The following is a 25,471-nucleotide window of genomic DNA, read 5'->3' as shown; positions in this document are numbered from 1 at the left end:
TCTGGGTGATATGATGAGTTCCATCCGCCAGCTCTTTGAACGCCTCCCTGGCCCTTCCCCTTCCTCTGTATTACCTCCAGGTGGTGACAGGTCTGCTCCCATGGCGGAGCCCCGACTACCATCTCCCAAACCTTTTTTTGGAGATCCTAGTTCCTGCCAAGGTTTCCTCACTCAATGCTCCCTCACCTTTGAGCTCCAACCCTCAAGTTTTCCTACAGATCGCTCCAAGATTGCTTACATAATTACCCTTCTCTCAGACAAGGCCCTCTCCTGGGCCTCTGCAGTGTGGCAATCACAGGATGCCTGTTGTGAGTCCTACGCGGCATTTGTGGAAGAGTTCAAGCGAGTGTTTGATCATCCTATCAGTGGTCGGGATGCTTCCAAGCGCCTACTCACTCTCCGTCAGGGGTCCCGTAGTACGGCAGATTTCGCCATTGAGTTTCGAACTATAGCAGCAAGAAGCGGATGGAACGATGAGGCACTGAGGGTCTGCTTTCATGGAGGATTGTCTGACCCCCTTCAAGATGAGTTAGCCACCCGAGAACCAGCAGAAGATCTCGAGTCCCTTATAGCTATGGCCATCCGCCTGGACAATCGCTTGAGAGAGCGGAGAATGGCTCGCCGCAAGGAGTCTCAGTCCACTTTGAGTAGGTCTGTTTCACCAATTTGTATTCCTTCCTCCAGAGCTTCCCCTGCCCTTGAACAGCCCCATGATTACCCAGAGGACATGCAGTTGGGCCGCTCCAGGCTTTCTTCCAATGAGAGGGAACGTCGCATGAGAGAGCGTCGTTGCCTTTACTGTGGTGCTTCTGGCCACTTTCGCTCCACCTGCCCAGAGCTCTCGGGAAACGCCAGTCCCCGCCCAGCAACAGGAGGGCTGTGATGGGGAAAGTTAGAGCCCCTCCTGCTAATGCTGTCCTAGCTGTTCCAGCCACTTTATCCTGGGAGGACCACCAGCATCTGGTCCAGGCTATGATTGACTCTGGTGCAGCAGGCAACTTCCTGGATCTAACCTTGGCTAAGAAACTTAATATCCCTACTCAGCTTCTTCCTCATCCCCAGGCAGTTACAGCTTTAGATGGCAGACCTCTGGAACCAGGCAAAGTTACAGAGGCCACTCAGTCCCTGCGACTTACTACCTTTCAACACCAGCAGTAGGAGACCTTTTATCTTATTGACTCCCCCGAGTATCCTATTATCCTGGGTCACCCTTGGCTGTGCAGACATAATCCCATAATTGACTGGCCCACTGGCACCATTCTTAGTTGGGGTTCAACTTGCCAACTTACCTGTCTACCTCAGAGTCCCATAGCCCCTATTTCTAATTTTCAAGAGTCTATTGACCTATCTCGAGTCCCTAGTGTTTATCATCAGTTTAAAGCAGTATTCAGCAAGACCCGGGCTACCTCCTTACCACCTCACCGCACTTACGACTGTGCTATTGATCTTCTCCCTGGTTCCTGCCCTCCCAAAGGTCGGATCTTCTCTTTATCTCCTCCTGAGCGCTCAGCTATGGATGTCTATATTAAGGAGTCCTTGGCAGCTGGCATCATCCGAACCTCCACTTCTCCAGCTGGGGCAGGTTTCTTCTTTGTTGAGAAGAAAGATGGAGGCCTTAGGCCTTGTATAGATTACCGGGGCCTCAATAAGATCACAGTTCGGAATCGATACCCCCTACCTCTCATGGCCACTGCTTTTGAGCTGCTTCAAGAAGCTTCAATATTCACTAAGCTGGATCTCCGTAATGCTTACCATCTCGTGCGGATCCGGCAAGGGGATGAATGGAAGACAGCCTTCAACACTCCCACAGGCCACTATGAGTATCTCGTGATGCCATTCGGGCTTACCAATGCCCCAGCTGTGTTTCAGGCACTAATTAATGACGTTCTCCGGGACCTACTCAATAAATTTGTCTTTGTATATCTAGACGATATACTCATTTTCTCAAAATCACTGCAGGAGCATGAGGGGCATGTTAGCAGGGTTCTCCAGAGACTCCTTGAAAATCACCTCTACGTAAAACCAGAGAAGTGTGAATTTCATGTAACCCAGGCCCAATTTCTCGGATTCATCATCACTCCTGGCCACCTGGAGATGGACCCCGAGAAAGTCAAAGCAGTCCACAATTGGCCCATTCCTACTACAGTCAAGGAGGTTCAACGTTTCATTGGTTTTTCAAACTTCTACAGGAAGTTTATTAAGAATTTCAGTTCTGTTGTGGCCCCCTTGACAGCACTTACCAAGGGAGGAGGAACCAAGATTCACTGGGGTCTGGAAGCAGCAGGGGCCTTTGAAGATCTCAAGCGTCGATTCACTTCTGCTCCTATTCTTTTGATCCCTGACCCAAAGAGACCTTTTGTGGTGGAGGTGGACGCCTCAGAGGTGGGGGTAGGAGCCATCCTGTCACAGAGGGCTGAAGATGGAAAATTACACCCTTGCGCCTTCATGTCTCGCCGCCTGTCGGATGCTGAGCGCAACTACCATGTGGGGGATCGTGAGTTGCTTGCAGTAAAACTTGCTTTGGAGGAGTGGCGCCACTGGCTTGAGGGGGCTCAGCACCCTTTCCAGGTTCTTACAGACCATAAGAATCTGGAATATCTCCAACAGGCTAAGAGGTTGAACCCTCGGCAAGCTCGATGGTCCCTGTTTTTTAATCGATTCCAGTTTCTCCTATCTTACAGACCCGGCACCAAAAATGTCAAGCCGGATGCCCTGTCCCGAGCATACTCTCCTGAGACACAAGAGAAGCCTTTGGCATCGATTATTCCTAGGTCTAGGATCATTGCACCCCTTCATTGGGAACTGGAGAAAGTGGTGCGAGAGGCCCTTGCCCATGAGCCTGATCCAGGTGGTGGTCCCACTGGACGCCTTTACGTTCCTAAATCTGCCCGGGCCCGTGTCTTGCAATGGGGTCATGAGTCTCCCTTGACATGCCATCCGGGAAGTGCTCGCACACTTGACTTCCTCCAGCGGCGGTTTTGGTGGCCGTCAATCAAGAAGGATGTTAAGGTGTATGTAGATGCCTGCATCGTGTGCAACCAGGGAAAATCTACACATCAGCGACCTCAGGGATTGCTTCATCCCTTACCTGTTCCCCACAGACCATGGTCGCACCTTTCACTAGACTTTGTGACAGGACTTCCACCATCCCAAGGCAACACTGTCATCCTGGTGGTTGTAGATCGGTTCTCTAAGGCTGCCCGGTTCATTCCCCTGCCCAAGCTGCCTTCGGCCAAGGAGACTGCTGAGCTCCTCATGAACCATGTCTTCCGCTTATTTGGTATTCCCCTGGACATTGTCTCTGACCGGGGTCCCCAGTTCTCATCCCGGTTCTGGGCAGCCTTTTGCAAGCTTATTGGTGCCACTGCCAGCCTGTCATCTGGGTTTCATCCTGAATCTAATGGCCAGACGGAACGGATTAATCAAGTTCTGGAGACCACCCTACGCTGTATGGCGGCCAACAATCCTACATCTTGGGCCACCTATATCATTTGGGCTGAATATGCCCACAACACCCTCCAGTCCTCCGCCACTGGACTATCTCCCTTCGAATGCCAGTTTGGATATACTCCCCCTTTATTTCCCAAAGAAGAAACTCAAGTTGGTGTACCTTCTGCCCAGCGCTTTGTCCAACGTTGTCGACTGACCTGGAGAAAGGCCAGGCATAATCTCCTTCGGGCCTCTCAACGATACCAGAGTCAGGCTAACCGCCGCCGCCGGACAGCCCCTAGTTTCCGAGCTGGTCAAAGAGTTTGGTTAGCAACCAAGAACCTACCCCTCCGGGTTGAGTCCAAGAAACTTTCCCAGAAATACATCGGGCCTTTCCGCATAGCAAGGAAAGTTAACCCTGTTTCTTATCGTTTGTTTCTCCCTCGTTCCCTTAGAATTAACCCCACATTTCATGTCTCATTACTAAAACCTGTCTTGTCTTCTCCTTTTGCCCCCCCTCACAGACCCCCTCCACCTCCCAGGATCATCAACGGCCAGCCAGCCTACACAGTGCGCCGGATACTGAACTCCCGGAGGGTCCAGAACTCATTACAGTATCTGGTGGACTGGGAGGGCTACGGGCCGGAGGAACGGTCCTGGGTTCCAGCCAAGGACATCCTGGACCCAAGTTTGATCCGAGAGTTTTGCACCCGGAGGCGGGGATGTTCTGGAAGGAACGTCAGGAGCCGTTCCTAAATGAGGGGGTCCTGTCAGCATCCCACTTTCTGTTGTTTGCCTCCTTGCCTCTAGAGGGCCTCCTAGTTCCTCTCTCTTTTTGTTTCTCCTCATGTGGCCTTATTAGGCTTATGTTAGTCACCTGTGCCTTGTTTCTCATAGAGTATTTAAGTTGTGTTTTTTCCCTTGTCTCCCTCACTTGGTTTTTGAGTCTTGGCTGTGTGTTTCCTGCTTTGTTTTCCCTGGCCATTTCAAGCTTCCTCAAGTAAGGTGATCTTTATTTTTTGAGTGTGTGTGTTCTGTAGTAATATTTTCTCCCCTCGTGGAGTTTTTGTTTTTTCCTTGTAGTTTTTTCCACTGCTATTTATTCCTCTGTCTGAGAAGAACTTTGGTTGGATTTTTTTCATGCAAAACCCTTTTTTTTAATAAATCAACCTTAGCTGGAGTTCTGTCTTAAGTGTTTCATTTGGGTCCAACATCACTGCCTCTGTGGCCTAGTGGTAGATTTCTCTGATCACCACACCAGAGACCCGGGTTCAATCCCAGCTTGTGACAGTATTACAACTAAATACATTTTTAAATACAGAGATAGTATGTTAAAAGTGCATTTTAGTTCGTATTCATGGTGTTTCAAAATAGCACATTGAAGTACACTTAGATAATCTGAAGAACATTTTAAAAAGCACTAAAGATGAATTTTTAGTATATTAAAGTACAAAATTAGTGTGCGAAAATGGAGGACTTTAAGTACACTATGAAAGTACTACTTTTTCCACCTGGGAGTGTACCACAGTGATGTATATGAGAAGTGCAGATACAAAACCCCTCAAATCTAATGTTTTCTTGTGTGTATACACATGCACACACACACACACACACACACACATTCTGGTTTCCATGTTTTGTGGGGACATTCCATAGACGTAATGCATTTTATACCGTACAAACTGTATATGCTATTCCCCTAACCTACACAATTCCCTAACCCCAACCATCACAGAAAACTTTCTGCTACTTCACATTTTCAAGAAACATCATTCTGTTTGATTTATAAGCATGTTTCCTCATGGGGACATCAAAATGTCCCCACAAGGTCACAAAAACACTGGTATTCCTATCTTTGTGGGGACAATTGGTCCCCACAACGTGATAATTACCAGGTACACACACACACACACACTCACACACACACACACACACACACACATATATATATATAGGCTCTTATGTTTAGGTTTAGTCATTTCACTTTAATGGCAATGAAAAAAATGATATTATTCAGTTATTTAAATGCATCATGTTCACAAATGTCACTTTAGTCATTTCATTTAAAAGTGTCGTATGACCCGATTTCATGTTTTCCTTTGTTTTTAGAGTGTTAAGTGATGTCTGTGCACATAAAATATCTGTAAAGTTGCAAAAATTAAAGTTTAAAATCCAAAGAGATCTTTTTAAAAGTAAAGCCTCATCTAAAAGTCAAAGGACCTTGCTCAAAAATTCCATGGGTAAAGTTGCAAAAATTAAACTGGTATTTCTAAGTGGCCTGAGGCTGGGATTAAGCAGATTTGAAGTGAAAGTATTTGATGGGCATATAAAACGTGCATTTGGTTAATATTATCTAATTAATGATGAGGTGGCGTTAGCAGAGCTCTTCTTATCTAAACATACATTTTCCCTTACACACAAATATATATATTTAATGTTATTTTACTTACCATCTCCATATGGATTTTTCAGAAGGTTTCTATGCATTTTTGGGTTTTGCTTTATCCTGTAGCAATTAAAAGAGAAAAAGGTCATATGGAACAGTGTCTTGTTCTATCTACACTGTAAAAAATTGTTATGCAAGTCAATTGAATTGAAGTTTTTCGACTATTATATAGTTGGCATAACTTAAAAACAGGTTGAAACTATTTACTTAATTTGTTTAACAAAAGCTTGGATTTTTTTATAATTTCCTCATGAGGACTTTTGACTTCTGTCCACAATTTAAGTATCCTTAATATAGACATTTTGCAAAACCTGACCCCTTTAATCTTATGCACCACCATCAGTAGTGTGACAAAAAATAACTCTTTATTTTAAAATTCAGTAAATGAATGTAAAGTTTGCAGTTCTATCTAAACAGATCTTTCACACTAAATTAAAGAAATAGTGATTCTTGTTTAATATAAATGAGAGGCATGAACTCTAATAGCTGTGGACTATAAAGATTAATTTTTTCTATCCTGCTGCAGATAAAGACAATTAATGACTGCCCCATGATGAGACTGTATACACACCTAATGCAACAGAACACTCATAAAAACAATGGCTTACATATAATGTGCAATAATTACCTACAGTGAGTTGAGCTTTTCAGGTGTCAGTAAAGCACTGCGTAGAGTATGTATTGGGTGCAAACTTCCTAAACTCAAATATGGGATGTAACATGTGCAATTTTGTTCCAGTAAACGTGACAGGCATCTCTAAAAGTAGGATGGACCTCAATGCCTACGTTTAAATGACATAATTTTACAATATAGTGGTTAAACATATTACCTTATGTTTTTTGAGTCATGGATCAAATAAAATCAAATTAATAATTACAGTTTTCTTCATTTTATAAATTCAATATAATTCATCTTTTTAATGCTACAGAAGTGATTTTCCTTTTGTCTTGTGTTGTTTGATTAACACAGTGACACAAACATAAATTTTTTGAAGGCACTGCCATTTTTGGACCGAATAAGCACAGATCCACAGAGACACAAATCTGATTTCTTTCTGAACTGTTTGCATTCACTATGAAACATAACTGACTGTTTTTATGAGAATACTTGACAAGACTGGTATTTTGAGATTTTGGGTGTATGTCCTGTCAAGCGTAGAGAGATTCTGTCTTTGCATGCTTTTTGAAACGCGCGCCTGTGTGTGCTTATTAGTGTGCATCTGCGCCATATGTGCAGAAAAAAAGTCTCACTTTAAATATGCTTGCACACAAATAGTTTAAAATGGCCTGAATGCTAGCATTTGCAAGGTTTAGAAATGCACCCTTTATGTAGCCTCGCCACTGATCTTAACAACAGATGGATAACCTTGAATCACTGCTACAGCCAAAGAGCTGTGTTTGTCTGACGTCACAGGCACCTCTTCGACCCCGGCAACGATCTCAGAAGATTTACTGAGATTTACTTTGCGTTTACACAGAAGCTTGTCTGGCAATTTTATGGGTATTTTCTTGAACCAAAGGTCTCTGTGATTGGGGTTAAAATGAGTCAGAATGCGCACTGTCTAATTTTGAGCTCGAGGTGAAAGAAAGTATATTGTTGATTTTGGTCAAAATTTAGGTTTTTGTAAAAATAAGTACATTTAAGACCTCGTCTAGCAATCTCAATGGTCTAACTTCACATCACTTTCATCGTTTCGTTTGGATAAGCGTTTGCTAAATGCCTAAATTTAAATATTTTTGTACATTTTAACCTATTCAAAGATGTCCATCCACATGCACATTTGACATTTTCATTTTCATCCACCCGTTCAACTGTGTTAATGTAATTGGTTTGAGAAAACACTCAGCTATTGTGTTGAATTATAAAAGATAGATAAAAGAAGCACTGAGATTTCTGACTGTTTCAAATAGGGCTGGGCGATTAATCGAAATCGAACCGCAATCGTGATGTGCAACGTTGCGATTAGCAAATCGCGAAAGGATGCGATATGATGCGATTTGAGAAATATGAAGAGAGGCTTTGTGACAGTCTAACCAATTGAGCGAGCGCAAGTATGTTTGTGCTTTCTCCGTGAGATGCACGTCAACCAAAACAGCGCTTCTCCTACAATGACGAGGGGTTTCAATTTAAAGCATGCGCGCAGCCTGTGTCTCTCAATGCTTGTTAAATACTCGTGCCCGTTTCCCTATTGCAAGACTTTGCGCGTGCGTCTTCCACAACAGACAAGGTGTTTAAACTTGACGCACACGCGCAGCCTGTGTCTCTATGCTTATTAAATACTCCCGCCTGTCTCCGCAAGTCCGCATCGCAAGACTTTTCGGGCGCCGTCTTCCACAACAGACAAGGTGTTTAAACTTGACGCAGACGCGCAGCCTGTGTCTCTATGCTTATTAAATACTCCCGCCTGTCTCCGCAAGTCCGCATAGCAAAACTTTTCGGGCGCGTCTTTCACAACAGACAAGGTGTTTAAACTTGACGCACACGCGCAGCCTGTGTCTCTATGCTTATTAAATACTCACGCCTGTCTCCGCAAGTCCGCATCGCAAGACTTCACGCCCGCGTCTCTCAAAACGGATGATGCGTTTTACACACACACACACACACACACACGCCCAACAATGCTTACAAGCCTGGCTCCTTATTTAAAACAAACTAAAATACCATTTTACTGGGTTGCTAATGTCACTTGAATGAAATGACATGACATTGAACGCATTTGGATTTTATATTCATTTTAAAAATCCCAAATGTAGCTTTTTTATATTTTGATAGTTATGAAGTTGAGTATTACAGTTCTTTGTTTACAAAAACAAACAAACATGCATTCAAATCTTTTCAGTAAAACTCAGTCACCCATTTAAATATTTTAAATTGATGTTAAAGTTGCATCTATAATGAACCCACTTATTTAAATACTGTTACAGTGTTAGTCCAAGGCAAGCTAAAGATCATTTTACATTTCATACAATAAGAAGTGTTAATTATATTCCTAATTTCTTTGTTTTTGTTTCCTTATTTTCACAAAAAAAAAAAAAAAACATAAGAATACAGTTAAATCACCAGACCCATTAGCAATATCATTAAGATCTAACGATCTAAAGAGGCAGATGCACATTGCATCTGCTACAAAATTTAATCGCAAATCGAATCGCAATCGCAATTCCTGGTAGAAAAGGCGCAATTAGATTTTTTCCCTAAATCGCACAGCCCTAGTTTCAAACGAAAATTGTGTCAGAGCGTCGAAAACTGTGTCATCTGTTGGTTAAAACGGCTGTATTCTGATTGGTTGAGAAATGTTCCAAGGGTATGCATTATTTTTCGATAACCGCACACCTAACTTGTCAAATGTCTTGAGAAATGTTTGTGGTAACCGTGGTATAAGCGTGGTTTAAGTGTAATGAATGACTCCGGTCCTTTAGATGGGTCATTGAATTATTTGAAAATAATGCACACCCGCGATGTAACGTACCAATATATGCATAAAAACGCGTGTATGCCTCACTTTCAAACGTGAAATCTATAAATCGCAAATAAGCTTGAAATTGTGCACAGCTTGCAGATTTCCGCCTTTTAACGATGCTGGATCATATTTCCAAAAACCTGCAGCAATCAGACAAGCAAAAGTGTGTACATCTGCTCAGACCCTGATGTGGCGCTAAGCACTTTTCCACGTCAAAGATAGTTTTTATAAATATGGACTTTGGCATGGATTTTTTTTTTTGTACGTACACTTAACGATAAAATCTGTGCGTATGCATGCTTTATAAATGGGGCTTTTATCTCTTGCATTTAGTTTCAAAGCCAACATGATAATAAACCTTATTTCCTTTCTAAACAAGTTCTTGGTTTTATTGTAAACAATTCATTCGTCCAGATTTTACCTGTGTCCAAGTGGTACCCTGGGGCACAGTCACATCAGGCGGCATAAATGTAGCAATGACAGCTCAACTTGCATTAAGCAGTGACACAGGCTGAATCCGAAATCGCATACTTACTGAGTAGGTACTGAATTTCACTGAGTGCCTACTTAACGTGCGCTAAGACAGTACGCACATTTGCGTTAGTATAGACACAAGAAACGACAGGAGGATGACATCACAATACCGCGAGAGCGTCTCGAAATCAGACTTCTCTGTATGATTTCTGGAATCGCTCTCGCGATACTTTGATGTCATCCACCTGTTGGTTCTTGCAGCGGTGCATGAACTCGAACAAACCTAATAACAGGCATGAGAACGTATGCGTGTGTATGAGGGACAGGTGCACTAACACCTGATTGCATAAGTAACTTGACAACTCTACTACGGTCTCTGTTAGTGTTACAGATATTATATTACACATTATTTTTTAGTGGACAAAAATAAGTAAAACAAGGAGACGAATTTAATATGTATTGTCAGATGACCAGTGTTGGGTGTAACTAGTTACAAAGTAACTAGTTACTGTAATAATATTACTTTTTTCAGTAACTAGTAGTGTAAGGCATTACCCGTCTGAAAATGGTAATATTATTACAGTTTTCCCGAGCTAGTTACTTGAGTTACATTCGGCAGTAGCACCTTCATCACACAAGGCACAAAACACAGAGAACAAAAGAGAAGGGCGTGAATGGAACAGTGATTGGTCTAAGTTTGGCACGAGGTATCATTTACCATCACCGATTGGTCGACACCCGGCAGCCGGCAGCACAGAGCGGCAGCGGCACACTCAAAGACAGATCGGGAAAATGGAAGCGTCAACAACGGCAAGCTCTTTTTCAGAGGAAGGTTCCCAGCAACAGAAAGCTAGTTTTGACGGGTGGAGATTCAGTCATATTTTATTATGTTCAACGGAAGGAAAATAACTTGACGGTGAAGTGCACACTCTTTAATGTTTCTCCGAACGCTGTGCCCTGCGTCCGGTAGCGGGTAAGGAAGCCAGCATTTTCTTGGCCGTGGCTTGCCCAAATAAACATTCTTATCCAGAAAAAAAATGTAACTAGTAATATAACTAGTAATATAACTAGTTACTTTCTCCAGGGAGTAATAAAGTAAAGTAAGGCATTACTATTTTTGAGAGTAATATGTAATATGTAATATATTACTTTTTTAAGTAACTAGCCCCAACACTGCAGATGACAAGTGATTATATACACTTTAGTGAAGCAATTATGCTCTTGTATTTACTTAAAACAACAGGAAATGTTCACAAATGTCACTTTAGTCATTTCATGTAAAGGTGTCATTTGACACCTATTTCATGTTTTCCTTTGATTTTAGAGTGCTAAAATTTTGTCTGTGCACATAAAAGATCTGTAAAGTTGCAAAATCCAAAGTGAAGCCTAATCTAAATTCATGGATTCTTCCAACAAACTGGTATTTCTTAGTGGCCTGAGGCTGGGATTAAAGAGCACCAATTATGCTAATAAATTGGCACGTTAGCACGTAAATGCAGTATCCCATAGTACATACATGTTATTAAAACTTGAACTAATGCATTGTGAGTCTTATAAATTGCTTACATACCTCACCGATTTCCCACTGTCTGAAAAACGCTCGGTTTAGTTCCTGTCTCCGCCTCCCAAAATGTCTAGTGTAATCGGATTGGTCAGATGACTACTCAACTGTTATTGGTCAGCTGGGTTCGTCGTGTGTTTGAAAGGTTACGCCCCTGACTACGTGTGGGTTGACACACCGGTTCTGACTGAGAGAGTCACAGCCTCAGAGGCAACGTAAACAAGCGTTATATTTCTCTATAAACGATGGTGTCTGTACTGCCTTACCACTTCGAGCTCGATCCAGAGAGTTCAGAAGGCCGTTACGATATAAACGATCTCCGTCAATGAATGCGATTGGATTTAACTTTTTTAGGTGTCCTTAGCTCTGCCAGAATGCTAAACGAAGACGAAAATGTGTTGCAAAGACATCCAAAAGGTAATTATAACGTACTACATAACTATATGGAAACACCAAATGTAGCACATAGAAAGTATTTGTTGAAATGATTATAAAACGATTTCACTTGGTAATTTCTACATTATTTTACTATAGTAAAATGTATTATAAAAGACTGTTTACATACTCTATTACTGTGCAAACTATATGGAAACACCAAATGTAGCACATAGAAAGTATTTGTTGAAATGATTATAAAACGATTTCACTTGGTAATTTCTACATTATTTTACTATAGTAAAATGTATTATAAAAGGCTGTTTACATACTCTATTACTGTGCAAACTATATGGAAACACCAAATGTAGCACATAGAAAATATTTGTTGAAATGATTATAAAACGATTTCACTTGGTAATTTCTACATTATTTTACTATAGTAAACTTCATTATAAAATACTGCTTACATACTATTTTACTGTGCTATGTTTTTACTTATTAGGTTTTAAGGAGAATGCAACAGGTTCCAGGGCCTCTTACCTGCGTGATTCATCATCCAGGTTTTGCACAAATTGTCTAAATCCCTACACACAGAACATTTATTGTACCGACTATAAGCCTTTGAGGCGCAGGACTAGAGTAAGTTTTATTACATTTTTAAACCAATAACACTAAAGTATTATTATAGTAACAAAGTACCCAAAAGAACAAAAGATGTAACTTTAAAGAAAATATAGTAGTCAGTCAAAAGTTTATTTATTACAAATATATATTTAACTGTTAAACAATATACAAATAAACATACTTTAGTAACCATATTGTGCTCTTCTTTCAAAAAATTGTTCAATTCACTTCTTACAGCTATCTATTCAGATAAATGGCATATCAAAGCTTTGTCAGCTGGTGCTATCTAAGACGACACTTTAGGGTTATCATCCTGTCGTGTGTTGTTCTCCAGATATGCTTGGAGCTTCCTGATCGGAATGTTGGCTTCCGACAAACCCTGCACTGAAGATGGCATGCAATCACGTCCTCATTTGAAGGTCTCTCAAACTGTGATGCCAGGTCCATTGGAATCTGGGTTTCCTTCAGCTTATCTTCAAATACCTCATCAAACACAAGCCTGATCACATCATCCACATAACTGTACAAATATTGCAGTCAATAAATCTTTTGTTTTGATAATTTATTTCCCTGCTTCATACATTAAGTTTTTAATTATGAATGTATTTGAAATAAAACATTACTGCTTACAGTATGTCACTTGTGTGTTTTGGTAACGTAGCCTTGTACTTTCCCTCTCCTGCTTTTGTTATGGCTTGGTGACATTGTAATGGATGGCTGCAAGGTACAACCTGTAAAAATATAAATATGCAATTCATTTATTCTAAAAGTAAATACTACTTTACTTTATTTAACACAGTTACTAAAATACCTAAATACCTGCACAGCATTCCAATAAATGGGAAAGTCACATTTTTTGCTGCAAATCTGAAATCTCAGGCTACGGACGGCAAAGGCATCCACTGATGATGGTGATTGAAACATTGTGAAACGATGCTACTGCCTGGGTTCCTATGATTATGCAGAGAAAAAAACTTTGTCATCATCAGTTATACATTTAAGACTGGTAGTGGTTTCACTAGCTAAATACATCATATGTGTTACACACCTTTGCTCCTCATATGCCAGTCTGACTCCTTGTACTGTGTGTAATGATGTTGCATGTTTGCATACAGTGTAAAGGATGTGTCCAGCTGCGAATCTAGGATATAGACAAATAAAACAAACATGTATTCAGTCAAAAAGACATATTATAACAATAGAGTACAACGATTATAAATCGTTAGACTATTCATTAAAACGTTAATGTATTACATGTTACATGGCCCAACATTAGCAACACACATTACGTGTTTACTTCGTTTCAAAATCTAAGAAAGCTTAAAGTAAAAACAACAGTAAAATACATATCACGTTAAACAAATCATCTATACTTCGAGTTTCTTGAGTTTGATCATGAGAACAAACTTTACCGGTAACAGTTTAGCTGGAACAGCTTAGCAAGTTTGTAAACACGTCTAAATAAACATCGATAAAAACGATAGTCTGCATAATTCAACACACACGTGTGTAAATATGGTACGTTGTTTATGAAATACATTATTACAACACAAAACAATTAGCTTGCAAGCTTAGCTCTACACATAGATATATATCTGAGCTCTACAAGCACATAATGTTAAGCTCCGGTTACAGGTAACGTAACTTACAGTAAAGGCAAATAATAAACATGAATACTTACAGCCTGTGATCCAGAAGTGCACGGTAATCCAACTTTCAGGAGGAGACGTCGCGCAGCTTTGGTTCATGAGAAGCAGTTATTGTGAAAACTCCGTGAACAACTTCTGACTGGATTTTTCCGGAACCGTATTAAACATGATGTCCTCTGTGTTAGTCCATAAAGTGCTATTTTGCCCTTGCATCTAAAGAGACAGCGTCTACTCGAGAGATTTAATCGCTTAAACAATGAAACAAGAGTTTGCAAACAGGGTCAAAGCAGGGACTCCCAACCTCCGCCATTTTAGCTCTCTTCTGACTCAGCGCTCTCCACCCCCGTCTTTGAGGGCGTACCCAAGCCAAGCAGAGAGGGCTGAACTATGATAATGTTGGTCTTATCTACGTCACCAATCCCAGGAAGTAAACTGTTGCCTACAATCCGAGTGTTTTTTGTAGTCCTCGAACGTTAGAGACGATAACTCGCGTCATCGTTTTCTTTGAGGTATGTACTTTTTGAATATCGTTAGCATGTACTAATACACACTTACACACAAAAGGATGTTTAAAAACGTGTATCTCATAATAGGTGCTCTTTAAGTGGATTTGAAGTGAAAGTATTTGATGGGCGTATAAAACGTGCATTTGGTTAATATTATCTCATTAATGATGAGGTGGGGCTAGCAGAGCTCTTCCTATCTACTGTATACATAAACTGTAAAACCCAATAAAACGTGCATTTGGTTAATATTATCTCATTAATGATGAGGTGGGGTTAGCAGAGCTCTTCTTATCTACTGTATACATACACTGTAAAACCCAATAAGTTAACTCAAACCGTTTGAGGAAACCGATTACCTTAAACCATTTACGTTTTAAAACTCATATGAGTACTGTAATCTGTAAATTATAAGTGCATATGACAAAAAATGTTTGAGTTACCTTTACTCAAATATATTAAGTTTGCTTAAGTTCACACCACTCAAATGGTTTTAGTTCACTTAATAAATTTGATTTAGTTCAAACAACTATATAGCTACTTAAATGGTTTGAGGAAACCGATTGCCTTAATTGGTTTAAGTTGACTTAACTCAAATAAATAAATTCACACAACTATATAGCTACTCAAATGGTTTGAGGAAACAGATTGCCTTAAATGGTTTAAGTTGATAAGATCAAAAAAACATAAAATATATAATATATATATATATATATATATATATATATATATATATATATATATATATATATATATGACAGAAAAGGGTAAATTGATTAAAGTTTATTGAACAAGTAGGTTAAAGCATAACTGCACATGCTCGCATCACAGAAGTAGAGCTGAAGCAGCTTTGCTGTGATAATTTCTGTGCCAAGTCTATGCAGCATCCATACATAATCGAACTACTGATCCACTCGTACAGCTGTGTTAATGTTATTGGTTGCTGAAAACAATCAGCTATTGTGTTAAATGATGAATTTGCATATGATTTGTATTAAAGTAAAAACACCACATATAAACAACAATAAAAACTTGATTTTCCCCACAAGGAGACTTTATTGAACTGTTGTACTGACAGCAGAAAATAATTTCATTTTCAATCAGAGATAAGATTATGTATTTATATTCTGAATATGCTTTTCAATCTTAAAAGAATAAGGCCTTGTCTTTTGCAAGGTTTAGAAGTGTAGATTCTTTAATGTTACTTTACTATTTATTTATATTTATAGTATGGCAAGAAGCGCTGATCAATCAGTAACATTATTGAATCACATATTAGGGTTGTGGGGGTATGGTGACAGAACATCCAGTGACTCTGACTCCATACCAGCCTTTCCATTTTTTTTCGTCTTGACCCCCATGTTCAAAAGAGATGAAGCGTAGACCAGGACCATAACCTTTAAATGTGTGTGTCACCTATGAAAGAAGAAATAAAAGTGCAGTTATATTCAGTGTCCATCAACTTAAAACTATCCACAAGTTTTGGGGGCACTTCTGTAAAAAGAATGTGGGTACAAATTCCAGTGAGGGAGCAGAAGAAACATACAAATTGTATTTTGTGTGTTAATAGCAAAGAGGCTATGTGTTTGTCACATGATTGTTTACTTTGTAAAGTTGCAAATCTTAATGAATGATGTCGTTATGGGGCTCAGGGACAACATGAAATAGTGATAGATAAATAAAGCACTGAGACTTAGGCCTAATTTTTTATAATCAAAATGTTAAAAATATTGTCAACTTCCTGCCAACAATGTGCATGTTTCTTTGATATTTGTTTCTACAATATTATAAATAAACGACTGCGAAAAGGAGAGTGAGACAGTTTCACTAATAATGTGTTTCTTTTTTAACAAGGCAGTAAATCTTTTTAATTCTTTTAACATTTATACTAAACTAAAAAAGAGGAGTGTTGCTGCTATTTTGTTAATTTCACTGGAAAAATGCTGCATAGTGGGAAGAAAACCTACAGAATGGTTGACAAAAATACAGCAACTGAAATTGTCACAAAAGTCTTATTTTAAAGACTAAAATCTGTTACTTACTAATCTGTTATCTGTAAATCTGTTACGACTGATTTATGGTTTTGCCGATTTTATCAGCCGATATGAGCCCTGTCGCAGATATATCTGTATCGATGTATATGCCGCAGATATGCGCAGCTGATATGAACTTGAACACATTAAATGCTTGTAAACTATTTGAGTATTTGTTTGTCCAGCAGAGATCTCTCCATTGTTTGCTACTGAAGTGACAGCGCCAGCCAGACGGGTGGACGAGAGACTTGGTGTTTTAATCCATCTCTTTTGTCCACTTGCAAGTTTTTACAACATGAGCGGGAGAAATGACGCAAGCCAGGGCTCCAGACTGCCACCAAATGGGGGCATTTTGCCACCAAAATTTGAGTGTGTGCCACTGAATTTAACATCCAGGTGCACATGTGCGACCAGTAAATTGTACCGTTTTTTTGTGATGTGATACTGAATTGGAAAACAGCACATTGTATTTTTTGCATCTATCATTAACGTATTTATTAGTAATACAGTGGAAATTAGTAGAAATGTGAATATTTGGATAGCATGTTGATTTACAGTGTGTGCCCCTAAAATTTCTGGTTGTGCCCCTAAAATTTTCGGTTGGGGGCCACTTTGCTCCTAGTGAAAAAAGTTAGTATGCGGCCCGGCAAGCAGTAAAATAACAGAGATGTGTTGTCCTTAGACATTATGAGGCGGTTTCCTGGACAGGGATTAAACTAGTCCTAGACTAAAATAAATGTAAGAGCTGTCCAAACGCAAAACAACTTGCACTGACATATCTTAAAATACATCAGTGTCCTTTGTTTTGCCTCAAAATTGCAGGTGAGTAATGTTTTTAGTAAGGCATGTTTGGTAAAACTAGTTATATTTCCTAATTAAACTAAGGCCTAGTCCTGGCTTAAGCTAATCCCTGTCCGGGAAACCACCCCAAAATGTGTTAATTTAGCACATTCATTTTAATAGTGTACTGAACATGCTCAAAGGACTTTCTCAAATATTTCAGAGCAATTGATTGAATAAGCTTGCTCAATTTCCACACCGTTAAGGTATACTAGAGACGTCCACGTATGCCCCGCATCAGAAGGGTCCGCGGTCGTGTGCATACAATACGTGTACACAGAAATCCACGGCAAAGTCAGTCTTTTTGCGCACACTTTATGATCAAATATGTGCGTACACACTTTATATATGAGGCCCCTTATTTACCTTTCTAATTCGGGTTCTTGGATCTATTGTAAACAATTCATTCGTCCAGATTTTACCTGTGTCCAAGGGGTACCAGCGTGCACAGTCACATCAGGCAGCTTAAATGTTTCAATGACAGCTAGATTTTCATTGAGCAGTGACACAGTAAGCCTATAAACGCCCCCAGAGTCATCTCGAGTGCTGTACCTAAACACAAACATACAAAAGAAATGAGCTGCTATACAACTAAATGAAGACAATAGTGAAGTAGATGCTAAAGACTCACCAGTCCTTCACAGTCACTTCAGGCGCAGAATCTAAATATGCAGCATCATAACCGCTTTGCAGCAGAATTATCACTTGTTTTTTTAGACACGGCCTGGAAAAGTGTACAGAAATGAACATTGACACCCAAAGACACAGCAGAGTATGATCATAAACTCACATTCACACATTATTATTGTTGTCTATTCTGAATAATTTTCTCTTACTGAAATGAGGTGCAGAAGTATGAAGCCACTGAATCATCTGGCATCGTGTGAATTTGCCATTTGTCTCCATCGTTCTTCGTCAACTCCCAGTTACTAAAACCCTCTTAAAAACAAATGAGATAATAGCTGTTAGATGGCTATTTATGCTGTTCCATGCTATACTTTATTTTAAACCATTTTAACATCACTCTTGTATAATAATAATTTTATATAATTATAATAATTTTACATTATTGAATTACTTGAGACTAAAAACAATATTTGTAGTTTTAAAAGTTTATTTGTAATCACAGGACCTAGTTCAGTTCAGAAGCAAAATTCTCTAAGAGGCCGATAACACCAAACGTGTTTAAAATGCCTGAAAACACAAGGCTGCCTTTTTTTTCTGGTCACATTAAAAAAAGAGCAGTGGGGCGCAGCTTTTTATAAACCCCTCTTTGTCTGGGTTTAGCCCTATTTGGAGTAATGTTAATTTTAAGCCAGGGAAATGTGATGCAGGATTTCGGATAAGGGTTGAAAAGGGTTAAGGAAAGTATAGATATCTACAACGAGGATAAAGTATTTTTGTTCTTTGCATCAACATCATCCAAATATGACATTCCAAAGACCCAATATTTTTAATATCTTCAACTTAGAAGCTTCATATCTTCATCTCAAAATCACTCATTATATATTCCTGCCATTTTACCACTAGAGACAGCAATCTTAAAGGGACACTTCACCCATTTGCATTAATCTTTGTATAGTTAGAACCCCAGTCATGTTTTTGAATGGTCGTGCATCATTTCCTTAGTTGCCACTGAAACAGGAGAAATAGAGATTTCAGTGTTGCACTTCCTTCTTTCAATGATGTAAAAATCATCATTTTGCATCATTGAAAGAAGGAAGTGCTATATCTTTGTCGAGGGAGTGAGACTACAAACACCCCTTTTCTTGATCAAATAGGCACCAAATTCGAAATGTATGTTACATTTACACTACACTTTTTCTCTTGCAACCCTCAGACATTTTGAATAAATATGGTGAGAACGCGAGTTTCAATGAAATGCTGAAACCGTAGCCTACCCACACATATACACCTGAAAGTGCGCATGTGCAGTAAGCGAACCTAGGGATGATTGACAACTGGGAGGACCAATAGTCTTGATGATCCACCCAAAAAAAAAATCTTCCGCTATACCTTTAATATATATATTAAATTATCATAAATTTTGTGTAACTAACAGCATGGCTTGACACAAAGTTTTTTGCTCACCACCCACAGCGATGAGTGCGGTTTTCAAAAGTTACTAGCCACCCAACATTTTCACTGGTCACAATTTCGCTTTTTGTTTTAGAGTAATTTACTTGATTTAGCTAGATTTAAAACCTTTTTAAATGCAGACTGAACACCCAAATTAAGAATACAGCAGCTAGTAAATATCACTACTGGTCATATATTTAGATGCATGGAAAACATGCAGTTCAGTAAATCATAAATAAGAGTAGCATCTAATGCATGATAAAATTGATTCAGGGATAAGAATCCCTTGAGGGATTCCTTTCCTTTGCCCTGCCTGTACACAATCTCTTTATTAATGTCTCTCCTCTCTTTTCCAGAGTTTGCACACATTTCTACGCTATAGGGGACACACGCAAAGAATAAAAATTTCATAGATTCTGCCAACAAACTGATATTTCTGAATGGCCTAGGCTGCCTGGGATTAAGCAGACTTAAAGGTGCAGTGTGTACATTTTAGCAGTGAGGTTGCGAATTGCAACCGACAGCTCAGTCCACTGCTCACCTCTTGCTTTTGAAACACATAGAGAAGCTACAGTAGCCGCGACTGGAAAAACATGTTATCGACGGAGACAAAAAAGTTTGTTCGTTAAGGGCTTCTGTAGAAACATGGCTGCACAAAATGGCGACTTCCATGTAAGGGGACCCTCTGTGTATGTAGATAAAACGTCTCATTCTAAGGTAATGAACACATAACGGTTCATTATTAAAGGGTCTTTATACACTCCTGATAATATAGTTTTGTAAATTATTTTGCATTTCTGTCAAGAGATCCTTCTAAAAATAACACACTTTGATGAATTTGATGAATGTATAAAGCGTGCCGAGAGCATTTGGTTAATATTATCTCAGTAATAATGAGGTGGCGTTAGCAGAGCTCTTCTTATCTAAACATACATTTTTCCTTACACACAAATATTTAAAATATTTTAATGTTATTTTACATACCGTCTCCATGTGGATTTTTCAGAAGGTTTCCAGGCATTTTTGAGTTTTGCTTTTCCTGTAGCAATTAAAAGAAAAAAGGTCATATGGAACAGTGTCTTGTTCTGTACACTGTAAAAATGGTTATGCAAGTCAATTGAATTAAAGTTTTTGAATATTATATTGGGCATAACTTAAAAACCGACTGAAATTATTTAACTTAAATTTTTAAACAAGAACCTGGATTTTATTATTTATTTATTTATAAGCTCTTTCCTCATGAGGACTTCTGTCTACAATGTTTGTAATTTCATTTTATTTAAGTATCCTTAATATAGACATTTTGCAAAACCTGACTCCTTTAATCTTATGCACCACCATCAGTAGTGTCACACAAAATTACTCTCTATTTGAAAATTCATTAAATGAATGTAAAGTTTGTAGTGCTATCTAAAAACATCTTATTCACACTAAATAAAAGCAATATTGATTCTTGTTTAATGTAAATGAGAGCCATTTAATTATTTCATCCTGCGGCAGATAAAGACAATCAATGACTGTCCCGTGATGGGACTGTACACACACCCGATGCAAATAAATCACAGTACAATTATTAAAACAATGGCTAAAATATAACATGTGCAGTATTTACCTACAGTGAGTCTTCAGGTGTAAAAGGTGAGGTACTTTTTCAGGTGTCACTAAAGCACTGCGTAGACTATTTATTGGGTGCAAACTTCCTGAAATGACTGTAACAGTGCTTGCCTGACATACAGGGGCGTGTCTAAAAACTATTTGATTTGAATTTATTTAATTGTATCGACCACAATGTCTTACACATAACCACAAAAAAGACATCAAATACACAATAAAGTCCAAGACTTATTTCCATTGTGGTCCTCAGAACAAGACACATAAACAATAAAAAAACATAAAAACAAATTTTCATTTATAAATAGAAAATAAAATTATAATGTCTATTCCGCAGCACTATCTAGTAACCATTTGATGCTCCTTTTAAAAGTATTCAAACTAGGAATAACTTTAATTTGCTGATCTAACTTGTTCCATTGAACTGACCCTATGTAAGCAAAGGGCTCTTTTCCCTAACTCTTATATGAGTCAGATATACTGCCAGGAGTATTAATATTGTGTGTGTGTCCTTTACCGTAGTTATAAGACACCGCAGAGAAGATGGGACACTACCAAACTAAATTTTATGCATCATGGTCAGTCTTGACATAATAACCCGAGACTCAACGATGAGCCAGTTGAGCTCCGCAAATTGTGACCGACCTACATGGCTCCTGTGTCCCAGGTTCAGAATGACTCTTATTAATTTATTCTGTGCTGTTTGCAGCCTACCTTTAAGTCGGACCGTAAGGCCTTCAAACCATGACGTACATGCAAATTCAAAATGTTTAAAATTAAGGCATTACCCAAAATTATCAATTAGCAGTATCTTCTCTAATTTTTGCTGGTTTGAGTTATCATACCTTTCATTGTGGTGTCTATAAATATCAAGGCATAGATTTAATTGAGAAAGCATATTTATTGCCCATGAACAATAAAAAAGTACATAGCCCTACACAAACAATCCAATTCCTGATAAAAAAATATTAGTATATTTCATATCTCATAATCTAAAATGACAGATCAAGTACAATGACATTACAATTAGATCAAGTAAAAAGATAAGACGTTCAAATGTCACAAACACTATTTGGTTTAATCATTGTAAGTATAATGTCATATATGTTATTAATATACATTTATATATTTAACTTCCATGTTAAATATAATGTTGTGGGAGATTTTTTATTTATATTTTGATTATAGGTTATGAACTTATAATTGTTAAATGCAAAATCCTGTTTCTCTGTTCTAGTGAAAGATTTCTGTTTCTTTCCATCTGTTCAGTAGTAAAATGTCCAGAAACTGATATGTTTCTTAATCATAGTTGACTACATTCTACCAAAGAACCATAAAAGCGTACATAGCCCTAGACAAACAATCCACTTCCTGAGTTAAAATGTCACAAACACTATTTGGTTTAATCATTTGTAAGTGCAACGTGATCTCATGAGAATACGTGTGTATTTTACGTTTTAGTGTGGTTGTACAATACGTACATTTACTTACGTTTAAAACACACTGAAACGTACAATATTGACGTTTTGACAGGACTAATACGTAAATTATTTACGTATTTACAGCATTACAATCGTACAAATTTGTCACAAGTTAGTCCTAGTCATAAATATTAAAATCGAGGGCATTGGCGTTTCTTACTCATAACAATGACATGTTTTCAGTCATAATTTCTGACTTATTTATTTAACCCTTATGTGTTGTTGGGGCCATTTTTGGCCATTTTTGCAATTTTTTTGTCTTAATTTGGCCACAACTTTCTCTGTGTTTCAGCAAATGGAAGGATTTTTGGTGACAAATTTTATATTTACACATATTTTAAGACAATTCTTTGAAATTTTTCAAAAACTTAACAATATACCGTGGGCAAATTTACTACCCTTACGTGTTGTTAGCGGCCAAAAAAGGGCACTAAATTAAACTGCTGCAAAAATTCACCGGATGAAATCTTCTTCACATTCTTCTTTGCATAAATCTGTTAATCAACCCCAGCACCGATCAAAACCACCAAACGCTTGCCAAAATTCCATGATTTTAACTCTTTCATTGCCAAGTTTATAAGTAGTGTCACTGATTTGGGGAAAAAAAACACACAAAATGACAGATTTTCAATATAAAACGTGACTGTGGACTGGATTTTCTTTTACCTTTTTTACAGTCTTGGGCATGCAAAAGATTGGTAAAAACATTGGTTCTGATGCATTTTTAGTTTTTGTGCAGCATCAGATTAAATTTTTTTCTCCCTCATTTATTGTTTGTGGCCATTTTTTCCCCATTGACTTCCATTATAACAACATGTTTTGATTGCTGAGCCATGACACCTTATTACCATGCATTCTTGATTCTTTGTGCCTTTTCCTTTTGAAAAGAGGTAAAATTTGTCATTTTTACTGTTGATCACCATGTGGCACCATTAACCCTTTAGTAGCCTATGCAAAAAAACAGAGCTTAAATTCTGGTTTGTACATTGAGTTATATGGACTATAAAACCATTGTGTGTGTACGAGCGTGTGTGTGTGTGTGTGTGTGTGTGTGTGTACGAGTGTGTGTGTGTGTGTGTGTGTGTGTGTGTAGGGTTAGTGTTAGTATTGAGGAGAGAGCACCTCCCTCGCGCACCAGTTAGTGCTGCACTGGTGAGAGGGATTTAGTCTCCTGTAGCTGTCCCTCTAGACACAAATCCACAGACACCAGCAGGCACCAGCAGCTCAGGAGTGAAGAGGGGAACATGCAAGTGGTGTACAGAACCAAAAAAAGAATAGTAAGCACTTGTATCCGTTGTGGTAGACACACTTGCAGAGAGCACCAAGTAATATGCTGCAAGTCCTGCTGAAAAGACTGAACACACACACCTACACATATACACACCAAAAAATTAGTTTGATTGTTTAGTTCTCCATCCATCCTCTACTCTTGCTTCATTGTTCAGTTTATTTGAAGTTGTTTTTGCATTTTGGTTCATAATAAATGTTGTTCATAAATCTGATTCAGAGAAGATTTGTTACAGATTTTTCCACACAGACGCACACACATTCAAGCACGCACGCACGCACGCACGCACGCAGACACACACTCTCTCTATCTCTCTCTCTCTCTCTAATATGCTGTTATAGTCCATATAACTCAATGTACAATCCAGAATCCAAGCCCTGCCTTTCTGCACAGGCCACCAAAGGGTCAATGGTGCCACATGGTGACCAACAGCAAAAATGACAAACTCCACCTCTCTGCAAAAGGTAAAACCACAAACAATCAAAAATGCATGGTAATAAGGTGTCATGGCTCTGCAATCAAAAAATTTTGTTATAATGGAAGTCAATGGGGAAAAAATGGCCACAAACAATAAATGAGGGAGAAAAAAATTAAATCTGATGCTGCACAAAAACTAAAAATGCATCAAAACCAATGTTTTTACCAATCTTTTGGATGCCCAAGACTGTGAAAAGGGTGAAAAAAAATTCAGTCCACAATCACTTTTTATATTGAAAATCAGTGATTTTGTGTGTTTTTTTTTCTCAAATCAGTGGCATCACTTATGAGCTTGGCAATTAAAGAGTTAAAATCATGAAATTTTTGGAAACATTTGGTGGTTTTGATCATTTCTGGGGTTGATTAACAGATTTATGCAAAAAATTTGAAAGAAATATTAATCTGATACATTTTTGCAGCCGTTTGATTTGGTGGCCATTTTTGGCCGCTAACAACACGAAAGGGTAGTGAATTGGAACAAGGCACAAGGGATAAGACAGTTTACCCATTTACCTAATGAAATGATTATGATATTCAGCGAATTTCACAATATTTAACATTTTAAAACTTTAAAATGAATAGCATTTTTGTATTTATATTTAGTTTGTCTGCCATGACACACAAAAACGCGTTTTCTCCTGCTGTCTTCTATGCATACGTTATTATTACTACGTAGCAACAATTACATCAAAATACAACATAAATTCACAAAAGATGTTACTTTTATTCATTTGCTGTAATCCACATCTTTAAAATTCATACGATTGCGTGGAACAGATCTAAATTCAGCCCTTTATTCAGCGATCTTGATCAGAGTTCTCATCAGCAACCGTAGACAGATCGCGCGTTCGTTAATTCAAATATTCCGCCTCAAGAAGCTTTACGACACATTACTTTACGGCAGTGATATCAAAAGCTCATTGGCTCTTTGAGTGCCACGTGACATATTTGCGTCATTTCCATTTCCGTTGGTGTACGTTTGAAATGAAAAAAGCGCGCTGTGACAGGGGAAGCCGGATCAACACTGATCAAACTCTTGGATTAATAACTTTAATACTGTACTTCTCTTTACTTTACTTCATATACTCCAGAGAAACTTTGTCTGCAGCACATTGTCATTTAAACTACTTTTGGTAC

General features: G+C 38.6%; 1 protein-coding gene and 2 long non-coding RNA genes across 5 annotated transcripts in view; 1 reads left to right on the top strand and 2 right to left on the bottom strand.

Moving 5' to 3' along the window:
• Window positions 1-11,256: 11,256 nt before the first annotated feature.
• LOC141369517 (uncharacterized) lies at window positions 11,257-13,007 on the top strand. Its single transcript, XR_012373293.1, has 3 exons — window positions 11,257-11,788; window positions 12,252-12,388; window positions 12,708-13,007. It is a non-coding gene; the product is annotated as an uncharacterized lncRNA (long non-coding RNA).
• Window positions 12,484-14,633, bottom strand: LOC129433189 (uncharacterized). 2 transcript variants are annotated; one of them, XR_012373295.1, is made up of 5 exons: window positions 14,055-14,633; window positions 13,422-13,514; window positions 13,193-13,324; window positions 13,004-13,104; window positions 12,484-12,893 (listed from the first exon to the last, which is right to left on the bottom strand). It is a non-coding gene; the product is annotated as an uncharacterized lncRNA (long non-coding RNA). The 2 variants fall into 2 exon arrangements; XR_012373294.1 differs by having other exon boundaries at window positions 12,484-13,104.
• Window positions 14,634-15,552: 919 nt separating this feature from the next.
• LOC129427194 (F-box only protein 6-like) overlaps window positions 15,553-25,471 on the bottom strand; it is a 33,579-nt gene continuing 23,660 nt past the window's right edge. Inside the window, exons 1-5 of one of the 2 annotated variants that reach the window (XR_012373299.1) lie at window positions 21,090-21,185; window positions 20,462-20,516; window positions 18,235-18,337; window positions 17,821-18,122; window positions 15,553-15,941 (exon numbers count right to left, since the gene is read on the bottom strand). Coding sequence is in view for 1 of the 2 variants with exons in the window: in XM_073876367.1 (XP_073732468.1) it covers window positions 18,026-18,122; window positions 18,235-18,337 (200 nt within the window). In the remaining variant the exon portion in view is untranslated. Of the gene's footprint in view, window positions 15,942-17,820; window positions 18,123-18,234; window positions 18,338-20,461; window positions 20,517-21,089; window positions 21,186-25,471 lie in introns of those variants that run through there. The other variant, XM_073876367.1, reaches the window with a different exon arrangement.

The sequence above is a fragment of the Misgurnus anguillicaudatus genome, chromosome 14, assembly GCF_027580225.2.
Source record: "Misgurnus anguillicaudatus chromosome 14, ASM2758022v2, whole genome shotgun sequence".
NCBI classification, from domain to species: Eukaryota; Metazoa; Chordata; class Actinopteri; order Cypriniformes; family Cobitidae; genus Misgurnus; species Misgurnus anguillicaudatus.
The sequence above is the reverse complement of the archived record's forward strand: the minus strand, read 5'-3'. Positions and strand labels throughout refer to the sequence as shown.